A 25,555-nucleotide genomic window follows, 5' to 3' on the forward strand; every position below is an offset into this window, starting at 1 on the left:
CACCGCACCGACATGTTTCCTGTCAATCAAATCCACAGCAATAGCAAAAGCATCGCATCGCCGAGGGAAGCAGGAGGAGGAGAGGCACCACCGAGATGCGGGATGAGTTCTCGCGAGATAGGCATCAGCGCAGTGAGCCAGATCTGAGTGAGCTCACTGTTTGAACTTCATTAGAACCACTAGGTTTTTTTTTATCATTTTACTGTGTTGTTGTCGGGATGGTTCCTGTAAGTCATTTTAACCCAACTGAAGTATGATAGTAATGATAATTCAACAAATGTTGATACTTAGTTTATATGTGAATTAGGCCGATGTGATAGTGCACGGTGATGCAGCAGTGATACACAAACACATGATAGTCCTTTCTATATGGCCGTACAGCTGAAATGCTGTAGACCCATGCACTGTGAGGCGAAATCAATGGTGACACTTGACAAAACCAGGTCTCCAGCAGTCCAACCTAAGTGTGCATACCGTTGTGCACACACACACACACACACACACACACACACACACACACACACACACACACACACACACACACACACACACACACACACACACACACATACACACACACACACAATAGATACAAACACACACACAATAGATACAGGGTTACAAATGAACTGGGGGTTATGCTCCTCAGAATTTCTAAATAGTGGGACTGAGTACATCTCTCACTGAATTATACATTATGACAGTTTGTTCTCTTCTGTGTGTGTGTGTGTGTGTGTGTGTGTGTGTGTATGTGTGTGTGTGTGTGTGTGTGTGTGTGTGTGTGTGTGTGTGTCTGTGTGTGTGTGGGGGGGGGGACACACAAATTGAGGGAAAATCAGAGCAATGTATGAGTGTGTCATCTTCGATGAAGCAGGTGGTCGGCGGCAAGAGATTTTTCTGACATTTCCTCTGTGTCACCTGCAGAGACATCAGCCAGCATTGTGTCTCACTGAACTGAAAAGGACATCCCTCAACAAATTAAAAATAGAACTCGCTTTTCTACTGTTCCTTGTAGCCTAATGCACTCCAGAAAAGGGACTATGTCTGTGTGCCATGACTGCAAATCTAGGTTATCATTCGATTCTTTGAATTCTGTTTTTTTCCACTATACATTATAGTAATAAGTAGTACTGTGTGTGTGTGTGTGTGTGTGTGTGTGTGTGTGTGTGTGTATGTGTGCGCACTATGTCGGTGTGCGGAGAGACCTTGTTTATTGAATTTATTATAATTCATTGAAATGTGCTAGTATGCTACAATTGCATGTATGTTGTCATGTAACCTATTTCCCCACAGAGAGCAACACAGGAGTGACGTGCGAGCTATTTTTTCCCAACATTTTTCTATAGGATGCAGTAAATAAATACATCACAAATTCACAAATATTGTGCTCCTCGTACATTTTGGAAGTGTTATTGTGCATTCTATCTCTCTTTTTCTCCTTATAAGTACAGTTGATTGCATAACAGTTTTGTAACAACACAGTTTTGTAAAATGTTACAATTATTCAATCTTGATGACAGTCTTTGGCGCGCAATATTCATCCCCCGCCCATAGTAAAAAGAACCGGATCGATTGGATGCGAAGGTGCCGTCAGGCAGTCTATACTGACGCAAAACGCACATTTTGTCGAAGAAGCGGAGCGCGCGAAGTAAATACGCTTTCATCACATAAGCAAGTGAAGTGAGGTCCTTCCGCACACCAGCTAACTATAAAAGCTGCTTGCACTAAGCGCGAATAGATATTTGCAATTCACATGGAATCGACTAACAAGACGCCGCTTCGCTCAAGAAATTTGCCATGGTAAGTTGTATGTCTAACTGTCAAGTTAGCTGTCTGGCTAAACCAGCCAGCAAGCAAGCTAACTTTTAGCTGGCTTTACTCAATGTCTTCCCCTTGCCCAGCCAGACTGTAGCAAATGGTGTGATGTAGGCTAGCTTATGTTGGTCGTGAGTGAATAGAATGCAGTAGAATAGAGTATCACATTGACTCCCACCGTGACTGCCATAAATGCATTGCTACTCAGGCTTTTGCTGCCCCTTCTATGCATAGTTTCCAGGGTGTCCTTGCTTTGCAGGACAACGCATGTGATATCAATGCTTTTCCTGCCAGTTTATTACCCACTAAATTGAAAGGTTTGCAATCTTATGTGTATTCCCCATTTCAGGGTTGAGAAGTACAGACCACAGACGCTAGATGACTTGATCTCTCATAAGGACATTTTAACCACCAGTAAGTATGATTTGACAATATAGAAAACATGTTGATTTCACTTGCTTGTTTCAATTTACCACAAACTGTATGCAGCATAACATTTACAGTAATTCCTCTGTTTTGAATAACTGCCCCAGATGGTTGACTCAAACATGAGTTAACTTGAATTAACGTTCAATTGTCCTTATTTCAGTCCAGAAATTCATAAAAGAGGACAAGCTTCCACATCTGCTGTTCTACGGGCCCCCGGGGACGGGGAAAACCTCCACCATCCTTGCTTGTGCCAGGCAACTCTACAAGGACAAGGAGTTTAACTCTATGGTCTTGGAGGTATGCTGCCATCACATAACACACCGCTGCACTGGAAACTCGGCACAAATCTTTGGAGTGATCGTGCCCTACAGTTAGATGTTTTGTATGGAATAATAATCTTTAACACAGAAAGAACACAGGTTTCTTATGTTATCCAGGAAGCTACACAGCTCCTTAGAATTCAAGGTTACTGGGTTGTGGGTGTATATACTGAACTATTGTTTTTGGGAGCATCCAAAGATTATGATCTAATTTGTATACAACCAACGTAATTTCATTTTGCTTATTTACATGGATTACTCATTTTTCTTTACAGTTGAATGCGTCAGACGACAGAGGTATTGATGTGGTTCGTGGTCCTGTCCTGAGTTTTGCCAGCACCAGGACCATATTCAAGTGAGAACACACTGACACTTCTAAATGCTCTGTTCCGTTTCCACATGAACTCTCTGAAAAGACTGGTTTAGTCCAAGCAGTGGGTGTCTATTGCAACTACCCCCCCTATGTACTAGTAGGTGTAGTTATCTTTTTTTTTTTCTTCAGACAAAAGTATTGATGATGATAAATATCATCCTTCCATTGACAATTCCAATTGGTAAATTTGGTGTCTGTTGTTTCCTCTGCTTTGTCTTCCAGGAAGGGTTTTAAGTTGGTTATCCTGGATGAGGCTGATGCCATGACCAATGATGCCCAGAATGCATTGCGGCGAGGTAACCATCTGCTTGGCTGGGCTCACCTGCTGTGCACCAAATGGTCAACTGAGCAGCCAACTATTCTTATCCACTCTCTGTGACTTAAAGACTGCTGCAGACTGCAACATAGGATTCAAATTAAAATTGAGGATGTGACACAAGCAAAATACGTATGCCTTTTAGAAGGGACACCTCGTTATGACATGTTTCCATTTGTGGTCTGAATGAGACCACAAATGGTATTTGAACAAAAGCATAATGAGATTATTTGGAATTATGACATGCTGCAATTGCTTTAATAGATAGAAACTGTTTTGGCATTTGCTAAAAGGATTTTAAGCAGCTTATGGCCTCTGGTTGTCAAATCGTGTAATTTGGATTTTAAAAATTTTAAAAATGTTGTTTTATCAAGAGGCACAATGTCACAGAGGATGTTGCAGGTAAAGAATTCAAAAACTACTAAAAGGCTTTGTCATATGAAATGGATGACAATGGCCATTCTGAAAAATTATATTTCTGTGATGTCCAACAATTTATACCTGCTATATAAATCCCCAATGAATTGTAAAGAACCACGTCAGTAAATCTGTAAAATGGACGTCACTATAATGTTGCTTTCACTGAACTGAACCCCTGATGTAAGAATCTCTCCCTCTATTTCTCTCTCCCTCTGGCAGTCATTGAGAAGTATACAGAGAACACCAGGTTCTGCCTGATCTGTAACTACCTCTCTAAGATCATCCCGGCCCTGCAGTCACGATGCACCAGGTTCCGCTTCGGGCCCCTGTCCCAGGAACAGATGATCCCCAGGCTGGAGTATGTCATCCAGCAGGAGAGGTGAGGAGGGCCCTGCCCCTGGAGGAAGGGGTTGCTAGAGGTTAGGGCAAGGGTGAACCACTCTGGTCCCTGAGGGCCACAGTGCCTGCTGGGTTTCATCACCTTTTCATAAGAGTCATAATAGCGTATACATGGAAAGCTGCATAGGAACCTGAATCTGTATAAACTAAATGTTTATAATACCTGAGATTTGTTCCTCTTGTCTGTCTTTGCAGTATCGATATAACTCCAGATGGAATGAAGGCTATCGTGACTCTGTCCTCAGGAGACATGAGAAGGTCACTGAACATACTGCAGGTATGGCATAATACATACTTTCAGATCTACACAAGAGTCTAGTAGTTAGGAGTATGGGTAGTATTGTTTCTGGACAGGGCCTAAAGCTTTTACCTCATTAAACATACACAGTGGGGGGGGGGGAAAAAACAACAAACTTCCTTGACGTATATCCATTAGACTAACAGATTTCTTCCTCATGGGGTTTCTAAGAGCACCAGCATGGCTTATGGGAAGGTGTCGGAGGACACCGTCTATACCTGCACGGGTCACCCTCTCCGCTCAGACATCGCCAACATCCTGGAATGGTCCCTCAACAAGGACTTCACCTCAGCCTACAAACGTATCCTGATTATTGCTCACAACCAGGCGGATGCTCCTTTTTGTCCCCATGTATTTATTTATGATTATAATACAAAATAATAATAATTCATGACATCAATTAAGCACTATTCATAATCCACAAGTAATCTCAAGGTGCGTAAAATGTATAGGTTATTGAAACTAGGTTAAAAAAATAAAATAAAATTAGCTTACTTTTATTTAACATAAACATGGTTGTTAGCTTTTCATAGCATCAGAATTGAGTACTGTGATGTCTATGGAGGCTTTCTTATTTAGAGGATCTAGGACGATGTTATTGAAGCGGCAGTTCATTGAACGGTCAAGGCAGGTATTGACCCACCTCTAATGTTAGCACTTCTCATGATGACACCGAGTGTGAGGACACCTTTTGTATCCTCATCTCCATTTCTTTCTGGTTTGTTGTTCTGAATGCCTGGCTCTATACTGTAACAGCATGTACTGAGAGAACCAGGGGAAGCTGGCGGAGGCAGAAATCGGTTGACGGGCTCATTGTAATACATGGAATGGAATCAAACACGCGTTTGATACCATTCCTCATTCCAACGAGCCTATCAAACGCGTGTTTGATTCCATTCCATGTATTACAATGAGCCTGGCCTCCGATTTCTGCCTCCCCTGGTTCTCCACCAGCCTCCACCGGAGTGAACTTCCTTAGCTTCTGTTCCTCAGAGATTCTTCAGTTGAAGACCCTGAAAGGCTTGGCGCTGCATGACATCCTGACGGAGATCCACTTAGTCGTTCACAGAGGTAACGGCTCCCCAAACCTCAGAATGTACATGGTTCCTTAGAAGAGGGATCAAGTGTTGATGATCCAATGTAGCATGGACAGTCACTGTATCTCAAAATCACAGTATAATGAGAATGTGTTTAATGTGTGGCCTTCCAATGTGTTAAATAGGCTATACATCGTTGCATAATAGAATCTGTTTGTTTTTCAATCTTTGCCTGACAGCATAACCTCCTGTTTCCCCATGCAAATTGATATGTGTTTATCTACAAGGGCCTTTTTTTCGGGTGGTATATTTGGTTGATCTAAGCAGACTGCAGCACGGTATCAGAAAAAGACCTAGGCCTGAATTTGACACCATCTGCATAGTGACTCTAGATGTTTTCTTGCTCTGGTTTCCCGGGAGACCCCTTGTGGTTGCCATGGCTACCAGTGTTCTCATTGTAGGAGGAATCATTTGCCAACAGTGGAGAGAGTGTGGCACGCTTCACTACTGCTAAGTTTCAGATGGAAATGATACGGCCAGATTTGTTTAACGTGTCCCATTTTATGATCATGTGATTAAATGGCTTGTTTTTATGTCCACTTATCTTTTGGATCTTAGATAATTGCTCCACCAAGCTTCAGCTGGTTTGGCAAATTCATTAGACCTCTCCAGAGTGGGCTTTCATGGCCATGGAATTAATTTTGTTTCTATGTTCATGGTGTTGTGAGTGGGACCTGTTTGATACGATGCCTGTTTTTGTGTTACTGCACACACCTGTTCTGTAAACTTAGCATATCATGTGTTTCTTGTTTCTTACAGTGGACTTTCCTCCGGCCATCCGGATGGGCCTCCTCGTCAAGCTAGCAGACATTGAGTAAGTGAGACCTGATGATCATGGTCCTTGGTATTCATGCGCAATTGCAGAAATTAAATGGACAGTATTGCCCTTTTTTAAGTGACCAAGCTGCTTTTCTACGACGCAGTGTGGCTGTTTTCCAAGTTCAACCGCAACAACTGTTATCTGTTTACAAGTTCAACACAGAAACAATGTGATGTAACAGAAACAACAGCATCGTACTCAAAAAAGTCATTAAACATGTATGAATGAGCCAACATATTCAATTGAATGTTTAGAAGCCTCACTGGCATGATGTTGGTGCTTACTGTGTCATTGTTCATGTTGATGTTGTAACCTTTTGACAGACTGTTATTCATCATAACTAATGTATCAATGTGTGTTTTGTTAAGGTATAGGCTCGCCTCTGGAACCAATGAGAAGATCCAGCTGAGCTCTCTGGTTGCAGCGTTCCAGGCAGTGAGAGACCTTGTGGTCAGTGATGCTTCCTAGACTGGCATTTCCCCAAAGTGCTCTATCACCTCCATCTTGCCGTTTCTGGGTCATTGCTGAAGACTGTGTGTCTGGTCCACAACCAACCCCTGGCCCTTCCTCTCAAGCCCCTACCATGATAATGTTAGCAGACCTGAAGGACTCAGGCGGCAGAAACTCCTATTAGATGATAGATGAAGTCATCACTTTGCTTACATCGATCAGATTCCTTCGTATATGCAAACAGTAGAGTTTGATGGTGGTTGCTGGGCCAAGTGTGGGTTCTTAGCTAGAAACATTTGTCTTAGTTGTTTGTTGGATCACAATAAACCGTTAACGACTACAGATGGTTCCAAAAACTAGTATGTGCAACTGATATAGATGCACAAAAGTGGGAGGGGGAGATCTCCTGAGACAAACCTTTCAGTGTGCCTGTATAAAACATTTTCTTTTTCATGTGTCTGTTTGATAAAATGATGTTTCTTATGTAGCCTCATGTGTCTTTTGTTGGCTGTGTAATGTGCCATAATATTTAAATGACAATGAAACAGACCTATTCACTAACAGAAACTTCCAAAATGTGTTCTTCTTGCACTCTATGTAGAGCGTATACCAAGGGCAAGAATGCATTTTGGAACACAGCCTTAGTCTCATCTCTTAGCCCCCCCCTCCCCCTCCCTTAACTCGAGATCTGTGAACGCAACTCACTTGACATTTGGGTAAATCTTGCATTGATGTCAATGGGAAATCTGCATGATTTGACTTCAGCGTTCATCTCTAGTTAGGATTCCACCCTTACGGTATACACAAGACAACTAGACACAGACATTTTTTATTTTTTTCTGTAATTTGTTACGCTTTATTGTTACAGCAAATTTATACAATAAATAATGTTCACAATGTATAAAAATATCCGTGTTGAAAAGTAAAATTATGTTTCTTACAGCCCAGTGTCGTCTTTCAGCTATCTCTATTTGTATTCTATAATATCAAACAGATCCATTTACAAACAGTTGGTTTCAATCAGCATACACACAAAAGATTCTTTATATTGTTTTTACAAATGTATTGTGCTACCCTTACCTATTACAGCTAAATGAAAAAAATACAATTATGCCATATCAACCAAAAATATAATTCTTCTGATTATACTATGTACTTTAATTATAAAAAGTGCAATTTTAAAGCTACTATTATGAATCTACGAGGCAACTATGTGCAATTACATGCGAGTACAATAACTGGCTGATCACAAAGTCCCTGACAGCCCAGTTTTCATTTCCTTACATAGGTGGAAAAGCCAAAACTCACAATTACTCTTTGCAAATGCATCACTCATAGTCAAATACACCTTCAGTGTATCTCGTTATGTTCAAATTCACCATTCCTCATCTGAGGGGCAGCAGGCCTCTGAGCGGTCGGGAATGTTTCTGTAGGTGAGGAACTCCAGGATTCTGCTCGGGATGGGCAGTGCCTCCACCTGGTGTGTGGAGACGGAGTGGCGTAGGGCCGAGCGACACAGGTGACACAGGCTGGGCACCACCCTGGGGACTTTCCAGAACCTCAGGTTGCCATCCCTGGTCCTGCAACAACAACAAAGCAAACAACATATATATCCTGGAAGGGCAGAGCTTGATCATTTACAAATTACTCTTTGTGGGCAAGAAGGAGTAAATGCAGCAAGGGTGAAATAGTTGATCTACCTACCCTGTGGCAACTACTCCCCCTTGTGGATGGAAGTTACAGCACAGGCCATTAGAGGAACGGTCCTCCTTGGTCTGCATCAGCATCCCCCTCTCTCCCGGTTCCCAGATTCTGAGGGCTCTGCAAACACAAGACACAAGACCTTTCACTGTTCTGCATATTGTCAGTTGTTGATGGAAATGAAAAAGTCTTAAAAACTTTTTTTCTTTTTTTTTTTTTACCACAATCTTACCTATCTTCAGTAACAATTGCCAGGTGCAAACCATCAGGTGAGAATCGCAATGCTGAGATTTGATTTTGTCCATACATCTCACAATGATCCCTATGAGAAAATCAACAAAGGGTAAATTCCTTCAACGAGCTTTCCCCAGGTGGAGGCAATACTGAATTATGCAAGTGTACCTAGAAAACAGCCCCATCATGAAGGAAATCATCCGTCATTAAAGGTGCAATCTGTAAATTGCACCTTTAGCTCTCATTTGCTTAATCCCTCCAAAAGGTGTTATCATAGAGATAGAATATAAATAATACGTTCAATATCTATGGTTGTTACACTTTATTAGGATATAGAATATCTAGAATATGTTCTATACCTATAGTAGTTACACTTTATTATATAACGGGTTGATGAAAACAAGCATTGTGATTGGACAATAGGCATTCAAAGCTGTGACTTAATAACAATCATTTCTTGGTTAAATCTTATAGTACGATATTTCTACGCCGCAGTAGATTTGTGTTTCAGATTCCCTTGACAATGTTTGTAGTTTTGAGAACTATATTTCTCTGTATTAGGATATAGACACCTACACTAGAGAGGCCAGTTTCTCAGCAGTGTAGGGGTCCCATAGGTCGATCCACCAGCTGGAGCCACTGAAGGCTGCAGTAGCGAGCAGCGCCCCGTCTGGGGAGAAGTCACAGGACGCCAACAGGTAGAAGGTCCTGTGGTTGCTCCCGGTTAGGTTCCTGATGAAGGTGTATGACCGAAGGCTCCACAGACACACCATCTGTTAAAAAATAAATAAAAATAAATAAATCTTCCTTTCTTCTAGCATTGTGACTGCCAATAGCCCCTGGTCCTAGCATAGATTACTTTTTCTTATGATGACTGATGGATAGATGATTCACTCACTTAGACAAATGTATTTGTTGCAAGTCGCTTTGGATAAAGGCGTCTGCTAAATGCCATAAATGTAAATCTATTAAAGGAACAATGGGCGTTTGACGTTTGAGTATGCAGCTTGTGGAAAAATACTGAGATAGCTCACCATCAACCCGGGAATCCAACGCAAAAATATTTTACAAGTTTGTCTGCTGCTGTATTATTTTTTATTTTAGAGAACATCAAATCAGAAGTTGGGGTCCTCTGGCGAGGAGGTGTAACTTACTCTGTCAAATCTGCCGACGGATGCAATCATGCTGCAGTCTGGTGAAATGCAACAGCAACTGACCCAGTCTTTATGGCCTGAGAGCACCTGCTCCTTTTTACCTATGAAGGCAGAGAAATAAATAGATATATCCACAGGTTCACATACACTCAGCTGAAACAAATCCCAACACATTCTTCATCCATAATCAACATGACTGGTCCAAGAATGTGACCACATGTGGTTAAATATGAACAGCCTTTGAGCTGATTTACAGAATTATGGCAAATCACATTTAAAATGAGTAACAGTATCAATCCAAGTGTGCTTTTTTGACAAAGGTCATTGTTTACCTTTCTGGGTTAAGTCCCATATCCTTAAGGTTTTGTCGCGGGAGGAAGACACAAGGGTGAGCTTTCCGTTCGGCGTGAAGACCAGGTCCCTTGCAATACCCTCATGTCCTTTGAGGTCAAACATAGGATGACCTGAAAATATGCAAGACACAGAATTAAGGAAAATTCGAAATATTTAGTCATAAACAAAATTCTTTATTAAACATAGGTTTGTATGTAATTGTAATTTGGGACCATTTCAATGGTGGGCTGAAGAGAAAAATCTGCTTTAAGTGGTAGTTTTAGTTATAAACCTTAATTCCCCAATGAAAGAACCTTATTCTGGACAAATGAGGCAAGGTGTCCTACCCGTTGCAACATCCCATATCTTGATCACTCCATTGTCCAATCCGGTGGCCAAAAGCAAGTTGGACCCTCTCTCAAAGGATGGTACTTTATCCCCAGGAGGTGCAGACTTTGGTGGGCGTGGCCCGAAAGCGAGCCCCCACACTGTCTGACCACAGGTGAAAGTCTTGTCTTCTCTGTCATCATCACCCGCTCTGACGTTTCTGTTGGTTGGCATCAAACACAAATGTCACATATGACACATTCTGCTGATGAATCTTAGGCCTATCGCCTCCAAATACGGACTATAAAATTTAATTTTGCACCCAGGATCAAGCGGCCAGGCGACCACCCAAACGATTCCATGTCCCATAGACCAAGCAAACCAGGCGCCATCCGGAGAGAAGTCAACGCTCCACGTCTCACAGCCCGCTCGTCCGTCCAAGGATGAATGATGTGCAGATTTCAATTCCAATATCAGCCCATCGGAAGCTGAGAAGAAAAGCCATGGTGAGAAAGCAAGGGACGCAGCAGGATAAAACATTAACTGGGACCAATATGGGCAGATCCCTTTCCCCAAATACCATATTTCCCTTTCGGCCTATCGATAACTGATAAATATTGCGCAAACATATATACTTACATGTGCGTTGTACGCTTCCTTTCAAGGAACACATTTCGAGCAAAGGTTTACAGTTGATCACATTCTTGATCGGTTACTGTGTTCAACACTTCCTGATTATCTCGCTGTCCCAGCCGACCGGTAATATTTTTAAATCGCTTATTGTGAGCGAAAAGCGGTGTCTTCCTACATCTTCTAATGTGGTGACTCAATGGATATTACTTTCCGGTGTTTTTTAAAGGGTAGAGAGAAATGTGGAGAGAAATGTGAGTCAAAGGAGAAAAATGTAGTTGATTTCCTGTACAGTTGATTCACTTCCTCCAATTGGCTACCTTGTCACACGTGCCCTTGTTTCCCATTACGTAACTTCAATTTGCGTTTAATCTACAGTAACCTGCAAGACAGTCAGATGCGCCTTCATCGTGAGGACACCGTCAGCAGGTTTTTACTAATTCTTTCTGATAAGAGCCTAGCCAAATCATGACTCATCACTTTGGTATAGTTTGAATGAGTGAAGTCAACATACATCATAGTCAACAATGGCTTTTAATGTGTCAAAACACAGTAATATATTGCTCAAAATTCATCATCAATGGCAACAATGCAATGACATAACTCAAATGACATTCTTTAACAAAACCATTGAATTAAATCAACAGAGGCACAACAGACGGTCCAATGCATGTACCTACATAGGTTACATACTGTACAAGCCGACCACCAATAATTACACTTCCGTTCACAGTTTAATTGGGGAGTAAATGTTGTTCTCAGTGATATTATTTTAAAAGATAACTTAATACATTTTTCAAATAAGCTCCAACACCTAAAAAGTTACAAGTTCCACAGGTTCTTCTGTGACTGCATTTCCTTGCTGCACATCAGCAATTTCTGGCTCCTCATGGTCACCTGAGAAATGTCACATAATAGGTTAGAGATCTGAATTTTAGTTGCATCTGTGAGGTCAATACAAACTGAAATGTAAAGCTTAAGAGCAGCTACAGTGCTATGGTGGATACTTTTTTGCCATTGTACAACATTGCAATTATACAACCATTGACATATAGTACCAGTCAAAAGTTTGGACACACCTTGCCAAGAGTGTGCAAAGCTGTCATCAAAGTAAAAGGTGGCTACTTTGAAGAATCTAAAATATAAAACATATTCTGTTTTGTTTACTACATAATTCCATATGTGTTCCTTCATAGTTTTGATGGCTTCAATATTAATCGACAATGTAGAAAATAATTTAAAAAAATAAAGAAAAACCATTGAATGAGAAGGTGTGTCCAAACTTTTGACTGGTGCTGTATACACTGCATATACAACACAGTTGAATTTGATTTCATTTTCAAGCTGAAAGCAGCAGGGAATTACTGTTCCTTACTGGATGGGATTCGATGTATCTGTACGAGTGTTGTGTTGTGTCCATTGGTCAAAGGTGGGAGTCTGGGAACAGGCTCATGAAAGACCTCCTCCTCGTCCGACTCCACTAAACTGAACACGTCCCCACTCTCTTCCTCCATTCGCCTTCAGAAAGCAGGACAAGCGCGACATTAGCCAGCTCAAACTGCAGGTCAATGGCTTCACTGACAAAACATTTTTGATAATAATCTCAACTAAATCCAAGTGATTCTTGCAATATGAATTGAATGTTTTGGTCTGTATGTTGTTCCTAAGTGTAGACACGTCCCCAAGCTTATGAGCATTGTTGTTTCGGAAGTGTCTGGTGAATGAGATTACCGTGTACTGTACAGTATCATCCAACCCTGTGTATGTGATTCAGGAAGGTAATACTCACCCAAATCCATTACCTGTAATAAAATAATACAAATGTAAACATCAATAGCAAATTCAGAGTTGGTCGGTTCAGACCCAGTATGGCACAAGTAATAAATGTGATGGGTGTTTACATTGTTATCATTTTCCCCTAAATGACTCATACATTTCAACAACGGTGTTGTGGGGGACATGTTGTGGCATGACAGAGAACATGGCAGTTGGTGTTTCTTTGTTAACTTGGAGCCCTGTCTCAGTCTTTGGAGAAAGTGAAAAAAGACGATAATCTTACCAAGGCAAATTCTGTCACGACTGCTGTAAACCATTTTGGCTATTATGAAGCCTGATCCAACTATCAGAATAGCTAAAAATGTCCCAATGATTGCTCCTGTGTATGCAGAGCTGGCTGTGGAAACAAAAGAACATCATACTGTACACATGCTTAAAACGTCACGAAAAAAGAGGATGCAAGTGACGATCTCTAAAATGGTGAGAGACAACCGGTTTAGCAACATTCCGGAGAAGGCGTGATCTCCCTGCAACGGTGCTATCTAGGCTTTTGTTCAAATGTCTGCACGTCTTGTGTTAGGTCTGTCTCAGTGCACATGTAATAATAAGCATGTTCAAACGTAGTTCAATCATAGTTCATCTGACTCATATCTCCCCACACCCCTACTCCATGGGTCCGGACAGAATCTGCAGAGAAGTTGTTCTATTTTGGTATTTCTTACAATGACCAGAAGTAACCAGAGGCGATTTCTGAGGTTATACGCATGTAATTACGCTGTAAAAGGTACTATTCAGGTAATTGAGGAAAAATTCTACCTCTGCAGATTTTGGCTGGATTCCTAATCATCACCCTCCCGCCACACATACCAGGGGTCTGACCCGCACATACCACAAATACCACACACACACCACACACACACACGTTTACTCCTACTCACTCTTGACTGTGAGAGAGACCTCCAACTCGCGGACCATGAGTGGATTCTCACTCCTGCAGAAGTAGAGCCCCTCATCGTCCTTGCTGACCTTCACTATGGTCAGTGTGAAGGTGGGGCCCTGGTCTGACAGAATGTACTTGGAGCTGGGGATGATGTCCTCCTGCTGGGCTGTTCTCTTCCATGCGGTGTTGGCAGGAGGGATGGAGCTGCTCTCTGTGCAGGTCAACGTCACGTTGGTCCCCTCCAGGGCACTCACCAATGGTTGCCCTTCAGGATATGGGGACTCTGAGAGAAAAAGAGTCATCACAAAGGTGTTGTGTCACTGAGTCAGTTGGATATGACAATGACAAGGTGTGGCTGGGTAAAAGTACTTTCTCATTGTTTGAGTAACCTTGTCAGGTGGTGATAAGAAACATTGCACTAGGTGACTGATCTTCTGTATGGAACCGGAGAGCTTGTTTTGGAATTGGGACAAAATATGTCAAATGCTGCTTAGTACAGTTGTGAAAATGACAGTGTTACTTGAAATCTGAAAGTACATAAGAGCCATGTAGCATTTTACATACATTTTAGTCATTTAACATAGCAGATGTTGAATGGTTTCAAGGCGTTATTCATTGCTTACTGAGAGTAAAATCGCAGAACCTCTCTTCCTTTGGACTGATGACTGGATGAGTTCCTTCACACTTCAGTTTTAGCCCATCGTACAGCATCGACCTGTTCTGCATCACAGTCAGACTGTCTGCCACCTCTGAGGTAAAGAGGTGTCCGCCTGCCTGGTGTCTCGGTCCTTCATGGTCTTCTCCCCAGAGCAATGTGGGAGTGGGGTAGCCCCCCAACCAGGTGCAGAGGAACTGAACATGGGAGGGGTCCTCTCCTACCTTCCAAGAACACTCGGGGTGCCTCTCTGGGGCATCTAAAGGAAAGGTAATATATTCATAGATGACAACTGGGACAAAGATGGTCAAGATAATTGCAGGACAAACTTTACATGAAGTGGTCCCTGTCCAGTACCTGTGTTGTACAGTAACTGTATTTGGTAACAACACTGAGTAACAAAGTTACCCCACAGGCATAAAGCAACTGTAAAGTGTGACTCCATTGCATAATCTCCAAACAAGTAGGTCAGTAATAGCTAGATAAACAAAACATTACTGACACTCAAGGCAGAGTTGCTTATCAGTCTGTGTTAAACACATATTTCATTTATTATAACTACTTTCGCTGTGCATGATTAAGCTTGCCTGGCACAGTGGAATCAATGCAATAGTCCCAAAACATCAGACCCCACCCACCCGGTGGACCAGGTAAGCTAAATCAAGCACATCTAAAGTAGTCGAGAAAAGACTAAAATACATATCTGACCCAAATCTGAGGATCATTCCACTCCAGAGAGACCACACAGAGTGACAGTCTGTTCTATTACCCTTGCTAGTCACCTACAATATACAAGTAGCTGTTGGCTCCAGCTGGAGTTCTTCTTGGACAGTGTGTTCTGGGCTCTGCAGCTGTACTCTCCCTGAGAGCTGGGTTGAATGTCCTTTATCCTGTAGTCCAGCCACGCCCCACCACCCATCGCCAGGGAGTCGTTGCTCGAGGCAACACCCTGAAAACCCCACAACAACGTCTGGGAGGGGTAAGATGAGCTTGAGCAGTTGAAAGACACTGCTGAGCCTTTACGGACGACTAGGGTTCCATTGGGAAGGGTTGTGGATGGTTGGATGTCAGAGGTCTCATTGTCTGGACCACCTGCAAGGAGTTAACATTAGATACTTTAGTTTACCCTTAAGTGTTGACATCCTCTTTGCACTTGAGTAGAGACCTAACAATATGGAGTACACAAAAAAGTGTTAGCTTGTTAGAAACATTGCTCTCTGATATGGCATGGGGTGCATGGTGGTTGTCTTTCTGTTCAGCCCTAATTGGTGTATCAGACAGCTGTTGACCAAATGATCTTCTAGGGCAGTATTTGATAGTCTCATTGAAAACCATGCTCATTAAAATGTTAAAAGAAGACCTGTTCAAGACATCGGCATAGGCTACTCTCATCAGCATGAAGGCAACTGCTCACAAAAACTTGCTACAGCCAATAATCAAGAAGAACCAGTTTAATTTCTAAACCAGTTTAGCACCTGGTACCTGTCCTCCAAGGAATGTATACATGTGGCATTGATACTACGTACCCCCACACCAAGTTACCACTAGTGTCTACAACTCCTCATGACATCAACACTTTGTAAGATAGTAAAAAACAAAAACAAAAAAAACACTTACTAACGGTTTTCAGTGAAACACCTGTCTGAGTGTTATTGTCTTGGGGCAAGACGTCACAGGCATAGATCGCCTCATCAGACAGAGATAGCTGATTGATGTTCAAGCTGCCAGTATCCAGTATTGTAAGGTGCCCTTTTGGAGTTGATGTTGTGGCTTTTGGAGTTGATGTATGATTGCGACTGATAATAAGTTGTCCATTCTTCATCCATCGCGTAAAGGAGGGGGTCGCATTAAAAGAAACATAACACGGAAGTAGAATGCTCTGTCCCAGTGTTCCAAGTACAGTTTCATCTGAGCGCCCATGTACAGCAACTGTCATAAACATGGGGACATTTGACAGGAGAAACATATACGATTAACAAAATAATAAATGGAGCATTATAGGCTAATAGACAAATATCATGCACTGGCTGAACTTTAACTCGGCAACTGTATCACTTTAAAGCAATGTCTTCCTATTTAACAACCATGAGAGGACACTTACCTGTCAGATGCATGAACAGAAGTAGAAAAATAGCAATTTGTGAAGCCTTCATGATCAGTCCTGACCAGTCACCTACATACCCTGATTTCAATTTAGTCAAGCTTAGAGCTTTTAACCTGCCTGACTAACCTACCTGTTGTACCTGCGGCTTTACAGCACACCTTGATCATTCTACATTAGAATATCTGATGAGCATTACACATTATGGTGGATTATTTTCCGCATGCTACATACGAGATTTCCTCCTACCCATACCTGTTTACTCTCGCACGTTCATCCGGAAACTTTAATATTGTCAAACCACACCCAACACGTACCTTCTTAAAGGTACAGCGGGTACATTTACGTCCATTGACAACTCAGCGTCTGAGCCCAGGGACAGGTTCCCCCAAGATCGACATAGACGCTATGCAACAACACAGCATGGTGTAATAAACAGCTATAGCCAGGCTACTTGGCAATCGGGAATATAATTCGGAAAATTCTAGAAGAGCAGAATTGGGTCAGAATGGTGCAACTTTGTAGCGCGGTGGAGTTGACAGATACCCTGCCCAACCAAACGTCCTCGTGGTAGAGCTAAACCCACAGTGATTGGCTCACACGCGATTATTTGACGCAGAGCGCCCCCTTGTGTTGTGTTGACTGTGTTGCCCTGTGCAGAAGTGACAGCAGCGTCTGCATCTTTCCCGTGATCAAAATGCCAGTGGATTTAAGCCAGTGGACCGGTCCCCTTGCTCTCACAGAGGTGGACGAGAAGCCTGCACAACCCCTCGACGTCAAATATGGCTCTCTTGAAATTGAAGAGTTGGGCAAAGTGCTCACGCCGACTCAGGTAGCTAACTAGCTACTAGTACTGTGAACCCAATAGCTATGCTAGCATAGCCGGCTAACGTCAGATAGCTTAGTTTAGAATGCAGGTTATGCATGGTGTCAGCAAAGTTGAAGCTGAACACGTGCACATTGTAATACCCAGCGGTTTTATATGAAATAGTGTGAATAATATTGTTATGTTAGCTTAATAATGTGTTCATGTTTTGCGGACTTTGCTCACTGCACAAATGTGGCCCATAGGCAGTATGGCACGTTGCTTAATATTGCGTAGTAGTCTGTGCAAAGTCTGTGCCATCAGCAACACCTCTTTCAATGCCAGTTAAACTCATATAAACTGGCTTATCATCAGCATTAACATGTACTTTGCCCTGCAGTAAAAACAACCTATTGTGATACTAACCATTTTGCCCGTTTGTTTGTCGGTCATCAGGTGCAGAGCCGCCCCACGTCTGTCAAGTGGGAGGGCTGTGACGCCAATAAATTGTACACTCTCGCCATGACTGATCCAGATGCACCCAGCAGAAAAGACCCCAAATTCAGGTGTTCTGTGAGGCCACCTTGTGCACATTCATAAGCAACAACTAATTCATTTTTCCCCGTTTTTTTAATTAACCCTTTGTTATGGAAAGGACACCTCCTGGGTTGTATAGAGTGCCACACTCTGCAGGATTGTGTTCCTAGTCAGCTCCAACACACCTGATGAAACTAATGATGCTCTACATTGAAGACCACTAGTTCACTGTTTAAGCAGGTGTAAAAACACTGTGGCCCCCCCAGGAATTGACCACCCCTGTTTCAATGATTAGTAAGCATTGTTTTCCATAATACATGTCTTCTCTCTTTCATGAAGGGAATGGCATCACTTTCTGGTGGTGAACATGAAAGGAAACGACGTGTCCAGTGGTTGTGTCATGTCTGACTATGTTGGATCTGGCCCTCCTAAAGGCACTGGTAAGAGAACTGTCAGGCTCAGATGCATTGCATCCTAATAGAGATTTGTATAGCTAGAAAGTGTGAAATCTGTGTGGAGCATGACAATGCGTTGTAAGGATTCAATTCAATGCAGCCTCTGTCTCATTAGTGACCATGTGACATCTCTCCGTCGTCCAGGCCTCCACAGGTACGTGTGGCTCGTCTACGAGCAGTCTGGTAGCCTCTCCTGCACTGAGCCGGTTCTCACCAACTGCTGCGGAGACAACCGCGGCAAGTTCAAGATCCAGAGTTTCCGCCAGAAGTATGGACTCGGAGCCCCCGTGGCTGGCACCTGCTACCAGGCCGAGTGGGACGACTATGTCCCTAAGCTCTACGAACAACTGGCCGGAAAATAAAAGGACCAGGAAAGATTAAGTAGTTCTGGGAAATCCCCATGTTGTTGCTAGCTGCAGAAACCTCAACAATGAAGCCTTTTGTTTGTTTTGTGCCTCTGATTATATTGATTCTGATACTTATTCCCTGTACGTCATGACCCATGTTTTTCATGCTGACCTGACGAAAAAAAAAACACTCTGTGTCACCAAACCTCATCAGTCACAATAAAACTACCCGTTAATCATGTTTGGCTGCTTTGGAGTTCTCTTTCACCTGTACAGTGTGACAATATCTTTTTACCAAATCTGAGCCTGGCCAAACCAAGGCACCATTCAAAAGGAATTTCTTTGAGCTCAAGGCTAAAAGTGTACATGTACTGTATATGGTTGTGGAATTAGAGTGTAGCCAAAGTGACCTGAATCTGTAGAGAACTAACCTTGTGTATTAGGCGAAGTGTCTGAGAACAAGATTAGTCGAGAACAATCATGTCCTTAGTTGACACTGACAGTATCAGCACAACAGCCTACCCCTTTGAAAGTTAAGTTGCTTCTGGAAAAATAAAGTTAATCTAATCTATTTACTGCTATGCACTTTGATTAACTGCCTATTGTGTTTATGTAATCAGAAGTTAAACAATAAGCTTCAGAAACACTCAAATAAACTTGCACACGTAGAACTTGTGTGATGAGCACTTTATTTACAAATATAATTAAAAGCTCTGACAGACTCATGCTTTCTCTTATCCTTGAAAAGAAATTAAAGTGCATGCAATAATAAAGCATTTTATTGATCTGGTTTATAAGAAAATACACAGCTTGAGAGTTTGTGGTTAAAGCAAATAATGATTCAGATTCAGACGGAAATTCAGATAAAGAGATCCCATTGACCGATTATTCAACTTCAAAGACTGAACGAGGAGGGAGGGAGAAAAAAATCATTTGTTTTAAAAAATTTGATTTGAGAAACAGTTAAAATACAATACGAAAATAAGTAAAAGCTCTCCATAAATCCTTCTATACACAAAATACATGTCCCTGCCCCCCCCGCCCACAAAGCCCTTTGTGCTACCTGGGAGGCGGGATTCACATGTGGTATTATTCACATCGGCTGCCAGTGCAGAGAATCAGTACCATGCAGCTGAGTACAAGGTTGCAGTCTTTCTCAGCCCCCCCCCCCCTCCCCCCTCAATAATCAAATTCTCAAACGGGTCACATTTATTTCCGTACAATTATGTACGTCGTGACTCGAAACATATTCAACGTATCAAATTGCTGAAATTTATCGTAAAAATTTCCTGATGAATAAATACCAAAAAGAGTTGAAGGAAGCAGCACGAAGGGTAAGGCTGCGGAAGGATCAGGTTTTGAGTTGAGTTTAGCTTTTGTTTTTGCACAGCTTGAGACAATTTACCCCTAAATGCATGATCATTGAGCAACACCAATTCACTTGTACCGTCACACATTCACTCTCTCTCTCTCATCTCCACTTTGAGTCACACCAAAAGTGTCATCATTACACAAGAAACAGGAACAATGTAGCACTGTATCGTTATTCTTCCAAAATGACCACAACAAAGGAAGTCATCCAGCATTTTTTGTCATCTTGTGACACCACGAGGGAGGCCCGTTGGCTGCAGACCAGCACAGGCGCTGGCCTGGGCTGGCCTAGGTTGTGTTGGTGTGAGGACATCAGTAGCTAAACACCCTGACGACGAGGTCAGGTCAGGTCGGGTCGGGGGGGTCGAGGAGGAGGACGACTGGACCAGGAGATGTGGCGCCGTGCGGCAGGCGGGCCCTCATCTGTAGTCGTCTTTGGGATAATCTAACATCCCCAGGTTCCCGAAGCCCAGCCGGATGCTCTCCATGTCGAAGGTTTCGATCTCCCTCTCCTGGCGCTCCAGCAGGTGCTTGATCCTCTCAGTGCGCTCCTTCTGAAGGGAAGCCAGCTCCTCTTCAATCTGGAAGGACACAAAAAAAAACTCAAAACTACAGTACTGCACACAGGACAATATGCAAAACCGCACACACAATGGTGAGAATACTGGACGGACACACAGACACAAACAGCAGAGCCAGCCACAGAGTAATACATCAAAACATTGTTTCTGGAAGTGCCTTCAGTACCAGACTCACTAGCTTGAATACGCATCACAGCTTAACAGTGACCAGACATCCATTTCCCCTCCTATCCTTTCTCTTTGTTCAGTCCCTGTGCCCACGTTTAAATGTGCGTAGCCCAATTAGTTTCCTTTCCAGAGTATCTGCAACCACACCAATCAACTACTGGGGGTAAGAAAAAGGTACACCCACAACTATTGTGAGTCATGTCATATGGCCAGACGATAAACATCCGCAGTTATGTCATCTGAGCTTCTCTGAGTGAGCATAAGGGTTAACCATGACATCATCTGTAGATCAGACTGCGAAGCGACAGAGGGACAGCAGATGGCGCAAGACCACCGCAGGTTACATAATACTACTGGGCCACTGAAACTGGATCAGGGCGGCATTTCAAAGACAGTTCCTTTGTTGTCGAGGAGCACTGTAATAATGTAGCCTAGAGATGACGACATTAACTTGGAAAAATCTGACATCTTTCTTTGTTAGAGATGTAATTACATTTTAGGTCACCCCATGTCATTAATATGCATGATGCATATGTAAATTGTCCAATCACTGATATTAGAGAGTAGAGCAGGTGTTGAGTGCATGTCTTTCTTTACCCAAGACCAATCAATCAATACAACGTGAATTTTAATGGTGTGAGTCGCAGATTAAGTCATGTCATATTGTATGTATTAAAATATTGCATAATAATGTGTTGACATATTGCTCATGATCTATGAACATATGTCACTGCATGACACTGTTATAGGTCATTATGAAAATGTATAGATGTTGTGACAACAAATCAACATCATAAGATTTCACAACAATAGCATCGTGCAACATAACAATGCCACAGAATGCGAGGAATGATGGAATGATCCCTTCCATCACCACCTGTGGTGAGGTGTGTGTATGCCAGAGTGTGTCCGTCTGGATCCACGGGTCTGTGTCTGTCTGGCTGTGTGTGTGTGCATGTCTGCCTCTCTACGCATGCGTGCATGTCTGCCTCTCTGTGTGTGTGTGTGTGTGTGTGTGTGTATGTATGTCTGCCTCTGTGTGTGTGTGTGTGTGTGTGTGTCTGCCTCTCTACGCATGCGTGTGTGCGTGTGTGTGTGTGTGTGTGTGTGTGTGTGTGTGTGTCTGCTCGTGCGTGTCTACGTGTCTGTCTGCTTGTATCCTGACTCCGCTTGCTGCACCTTTTGTTCCAGGTGGGCTCTGCGCAGCGACACCTTCTGCTCCAGCTTCTGCAGCTCTCTCTCGTGCTGGGCCTCAGTCTGCATCTTGATCTTGCTCTGGTAGGCGTTGAGCAGCTCCATCTCCTGCTGCAGCTGCTGCCTCAGAGCCTGGCACTCGGCTTCCTGGGCCTCGTCCAACCGCAGCTGAGACCCGCCGAGAGAAGGGGGGACACAAAGAAGAGAGAAAAGGGGGAATGGGGGGAGAGATGAGAAGAGTGAGAAGGGGGGGGGGGGGGGGGGGCAAGGACAGAGGAGCGAGGAGGAGAGATGGGGGGGTAATGAGGAAAGAGGAGAGGAGAAGGGTAGAAGAAAGGAAGAGTGAGTGGTAGAAAAGAGGAGAGGAAGAGGAGGAAGAGAAAGGAGGAAAGAGGGTTACAATCTCCTACAAGAACTGGAATCCTCATGATTATTTCAATCCCCTGCTTCTTTACGTCTGAATATCAATAGTTCAAGCTCTATGAGGTTGTAATGACGGGGACTGGTCAGATGTCAACTAAAGCAATCACATTGCAATCAATATGGTTTTCATGACTTCATATGATTTCTGTTCATATGACTGATAATAATGTTCACATTAAATCTCTGTTGTTGTCATGACGTTAGTCATCCGGCAGCTAGCAGCTCACCGCCTGCGAGGCCATCATCTCGTTGATGCTCTGCTCGTACTGTTCGGCCAGGATGGCCAGCTTGCGCGTCTGCTCCTCCTTCAGCGCCTTCAGCACGGTCTTGTGCTCACTCTTGGGCGTCACCTCCATCTGGTGGTGTCTCAGGGCCTTGTACTGCTTGGTCTGGACCTTACACGTGTCCTGGAACTGCTTCTTGATCTGCAGCTCCATGGCCTGGGAAGGGACAAGGACAAGTGGGGTGTTGGAGGAGGAGGGTGGTGTTGGTGCATCCACAGATACCTGAGGGCATCTACCTGAGGGCCTCTATCGTACATAATTAGCTATTTATTTTGTTTTATCAGGGGCTTTAAATTGCTTAGAAGAAAGTTAATATCCGACGCTACGAAGTGTAATTTCTATTTGAGATAGTGATGCAACTAAATGTTTCAACACAATAGTTGTATCACTGTTGCATCACTTCTTTTTTTATTTTTTTTTATGAAAATGAACACTGCAAATGTTTTGTTCTTCTCCTGTACCACATTTGCATGTGTGTTATTCATTCACTGAAAAAAGCCCTAGCCAGATATCTGAGCTCCACCGCCTCACCTTGAGGTTCTTGGGCTGCTGTCTGAGCTCTAAGACATGCTTGCGGTGCAGTTCGCGTTCGCGGCGGTTGTTGTACTCGATCTGGTTCTCCAGCTCGGTCTGGTGCTGCAGGCGGATCAGGTCCATACGCAGCTTCTGTAGGGTCTTCAGCTGCCGGTGCTCCAGCTCCTGGGTGGACTCATCATGGCGGATCAGCATGGCGTGCTCCATCTCCTTCTGGGTCTTCTTCTTGTTCAGCTCCTGGGTCACACACACAGAGAGAGAGAGAGAGAGAGAGAGGGAGGGAGAGAGGAGAGAGAGAGATTAACATCGATAACACTATTGTGTTTTCCCCAACTTGAAGAATTGTGTTGACACCTTGGAATTGCGTCATTGGTGAAAATTATTTTTTCCAAGTTCCAATGGATGTTGTTTTCTTGTAGGAAGTCGATCACATTTGGATTCATTTGGGAATTAGGCCAGCTATAAAGTGCTTGAATAAAGCCTTAATTCTCTGTTGTAGGCATTATCACACAGAGATTAAGTCTGTGATCAAATACTCCCCAAAAATCTCCTCTATGTTCATCACTCAAATTGTAAGAGAGGGGCAGCTTTAGAGCATCATCCAAAGCTATGACCCTGGATTTTGGGAGGATTCCTATTAAAGTCTCCCTTAATACTTCCAAACCCTCCCGCCCTGCTCCCCACCCCCCCACCACCCCCTAGCCCCAAACCCCTCCTGATCTACATAACAGATTTGGAGATTACTGCATTGTTGCATTGCTTACTTTCTAATCTGCTTTCGCTAAAATGGGAACCACCTTTCCTTTCTACCGAACAATTAAAATACCGGGTGAGAAAAAGTTCATGTTGCCGATGTCATTTGAGGCCAACATCCTGAAGTTAATGTAAATATCAGAAATCATATCAATTAATTGGCCGTCAATCCCATTTCAACTAAATCCGGTAAATTGGATAGGGTACATTCACATAACAATAATTCATGATTTCAAACTCTAATTGAAATGATTTCCATTCGATTGACCTCTGTATAGAAATCAGTGCATGTAGCTATGCTACGTCTATCAGACGCTTTCTCCATGTAGGTCATTGTGCTTCTCCTTGCCTCTCGGATCTGTTCCTGCTCAAACTCGTGCCTCTTGATCATGACCTTGCGCTTGAAGGCCCGACAGTTCCTGTCATAGAAGACCCTCTGTTGGCCCAGCAGGTGGGCCTCCTCCTCGGCCTGGGAATGCTGCATGTTCTCCTTGTGCTTGGACAGACGCTCCTGCTTCTCCTTCTTAGGCGTGCTGTGGTCCTCGTTCATCTCCTGGAAGACCAAGGGGGAGGAGGAGAGGGGGGAGGGGGAGGGGGGGAGTACGGATTTGAGGATGATTAGTACTGTAATGCACTCACTTTCTATGCTGTGATGTAAGGAAGAAAATTGGAATCAGCATATATAAAAATATAAAAAGGCTTCTTAAACGGAGGCTTTGATCTGCAGTAGGCCTTCGTCAGGGCCAGAAGCATTTCTAATAGTATACTGTCAAGTACATTTTTATCTAGATGTTGTATCAATTTAGTAATTTCAACTATTATTTCATGGTGTAAAAGTAGTGCAAAGACGTCAATGAAGAGTCTTTCTTTGCTTCTCCTTTGGCACACAGCCACCTCAGGCTGCACCACTTACTGACATCTTGGATCGGCAGTCTCTCTCCCAGACTGAATTTCAAGGAGAGAAAATGGCCGATAATAGTGAGATTCAGACTTATCCCTACGATAAAGAGTCCCCCATTCGGTTTCATGGATGTTTAGGTTAAGTGACTTAATCTATAGCTCTAGATAATGCACTTAACCTTTAAGAACCTGCTTTTCCATAAAAGCGTACCGTCACACGGGTGTGTTTAGAATGTAGCTACCTGAGTATTCCAATCGCAGTGCAACAATGACCCTGTATGGGCGAGCACTATGGCCCGATTTCTAACACAAGCTAACATTGTTCTCCTTCCGTCAATAATCACTCGCTACATCCTCCGTATCATTCATGCACAATAACTGCGCAGACACCTCCAACTTGTCCCATTATAATTGCAACTTTATTTGCGCAATATCAGCGCATCCACAGTTTGAAATGCTAGCTCTGCATATCCCCAGTCGGCTGCTCTAACAATGACTATAGAATGCTACTATAGAACACTCGTGAAACGGCCTAAAAAAACCCACCCAGTTGAATACAATGGTAAAAAAAAAAACTACGTTCTTAAAGGTTAACTCACTGGTTTGATCCCTGGT

At 43.1% G+C, this 25,555-nt stretch overlaps 5 protein-coding genes across 5 annotated transcripts in view; 2 read left to right on the forward strand and 3 right to left on the reverse strand.

Annotated features, from left to right (window-relative positions):
- The first annotated feature begins 1,636 nt into the window (after window positions 1-1,636).
- On the forward strand, window positions 1,637-6,796 carry rfc5 (replication factor C (activator 1) 5). The gene is made up of 11 exons (XM_083673399.1): window positions 1,637-1,800; window positions 2,165-2,229; window positions 2,405-2,541; window positions 2,840-2,919; window positions 3,160-3,233; window positions 3,893-4,052; window positions 4,268-4,349; window positions 4,542-4,671; window positions 5,364-5,441; window positions 6,227-6,281; window positions 6,656-6,796. The coding sequence occupies exons 1-11, from the start codon at window positions 1,754-1,756 to the stop codon at window positions 6,753-6,755; spliced, it is 1,008 nt and encodes a 335-aa protein (XP_083529525.1). The 5' UTR covers window positions 1,637-1,753; the 3' UTR covers window positions 6,756-6,796.
- On the reverse strand, window positions 6,771-11,397 carry wsb2 (WD repeat and SOCS box containing 2). Its single transcript, XM_083673394.1, has 9 exons — window positions 11,126-11,397; window positions 10,809-10,974; window positions 10,507-10,706; window positions 10,159-10,290; window positions 9,827-9,927; window positions 9,249-9,445; window positions 8,671-8,760; window positions 8,442-8,558; window positions 6,771-8,317 (listed from the first exon to the last, which is right to left on the reverse strand). Exons 1-9 carry the CDS (start codon window positions 11,157-11,159, stop codon window positions 8,113-8,115), a joined length of 1,242 nt encoding a protein of 413 aa, XP_083529520.1. The 5' UTR covers window positions 11,160-11,397; the 3' UTR covers window positions 6,771-8,112.
- A 236-nt stretch (window positions 11,398-11,633) lies between these two features.
- On the reverse strand, window positions 11,634-16,861 carry vsig10 (V-set and immunoglobulin domain containing 10). The gene is made up of 9 exons (XM_083673390.1): window positions 16,589-16,861; window positions 16,105-16,416; window positions 15,274-15,579; window positions 14,456-14,746; window positions 13,831-14,115; window positions 13,176-13,289; window positions 12,906-12,918; window positions 12,492-12,634; window positions 11,634-12,013 (listed from the first exon to the last, which is right to left on the reverse strand). Exons 1-9 carry the CDS (start codon window positions 16,638-16,640, stop codon window positions 11,931-11,933), a joined length of 1,599 nt encoding a protein of 532 aa, XP_083529516.1. The 5' UTR covers window positions 16,641-16,861; the 3' UTR covers window positions 11,634-11,930.
- A 96-nt stretch (window positions 16,862-16,957) lies between these two features.
- On the forward strand, window positions 16,958-18,973 carry pebp1 (phosphatidylethanolamine binding protein 1). Its single transcript, XM_083673400.1, has 4 exons — window positions 16,958-17,420; window positions 17,850-17,959; window positions 18,270-18,370; window positions 18,530-18,973. The coding sequence occupies exons 1-4, from the start codon at window positions 17,286-17,288 to the stop codon at window positions 18,745-18,747; spliced, it is 564 nt and encodes a 187-aa protein (XP_083529526.1). The 5' UTR covers window positions 16,958-17,285; the 3' UTR covers window positions 18,748-18,973.
- Window positions 18,974-19,387: 414 nt separating this feature from the next.
- The window catches only part of taok3a (TAO kinase 3a), a 49,450-nt gene continuing 43,282 nt past the window's right edge, over window positions 19,388-25,555 (reverse strand). The window contains exons 17-21 of the mRNA XM_083673385.1: window positions 24,390-24,593; window positions 23,285-23,524; window positions 22,697-22,909; window positions 22,032-22,214; window positions 19,388-20,684 (exon numbers count right to left, since the gene is read on the reverse strand). Of these exons, the coding sequence (XP_083529511.1) occupies window positions 20,523-20,684; window positions 22,032-22,214; window positions 22,697-22,909; window positions 23,285-23,524; window positions 24,390-24,593 (1,002 nt within the window). The 3' untranslated portion in view covers window positions 19,388-20,522. The remainder of the gene's footprint in view (window positions 20,685-22,031; window positions 22,215-22,696; window positions 22,910-23,284; window positions 23,525-24,389; window positions 24,594-25,555) is intronic.

This window comes from Argentina silus, assembly GCF_951799395.1.
Source record: "Argentina silus genome assembly, chromosome: 7".
Classification (NCBI taxonomy): domain Eukaryota; kingdom Metazoa; phylum Chordata; class Actinopteri; order Argentiniformes; family Argentinidae; genus Argentina; species Argentina silus.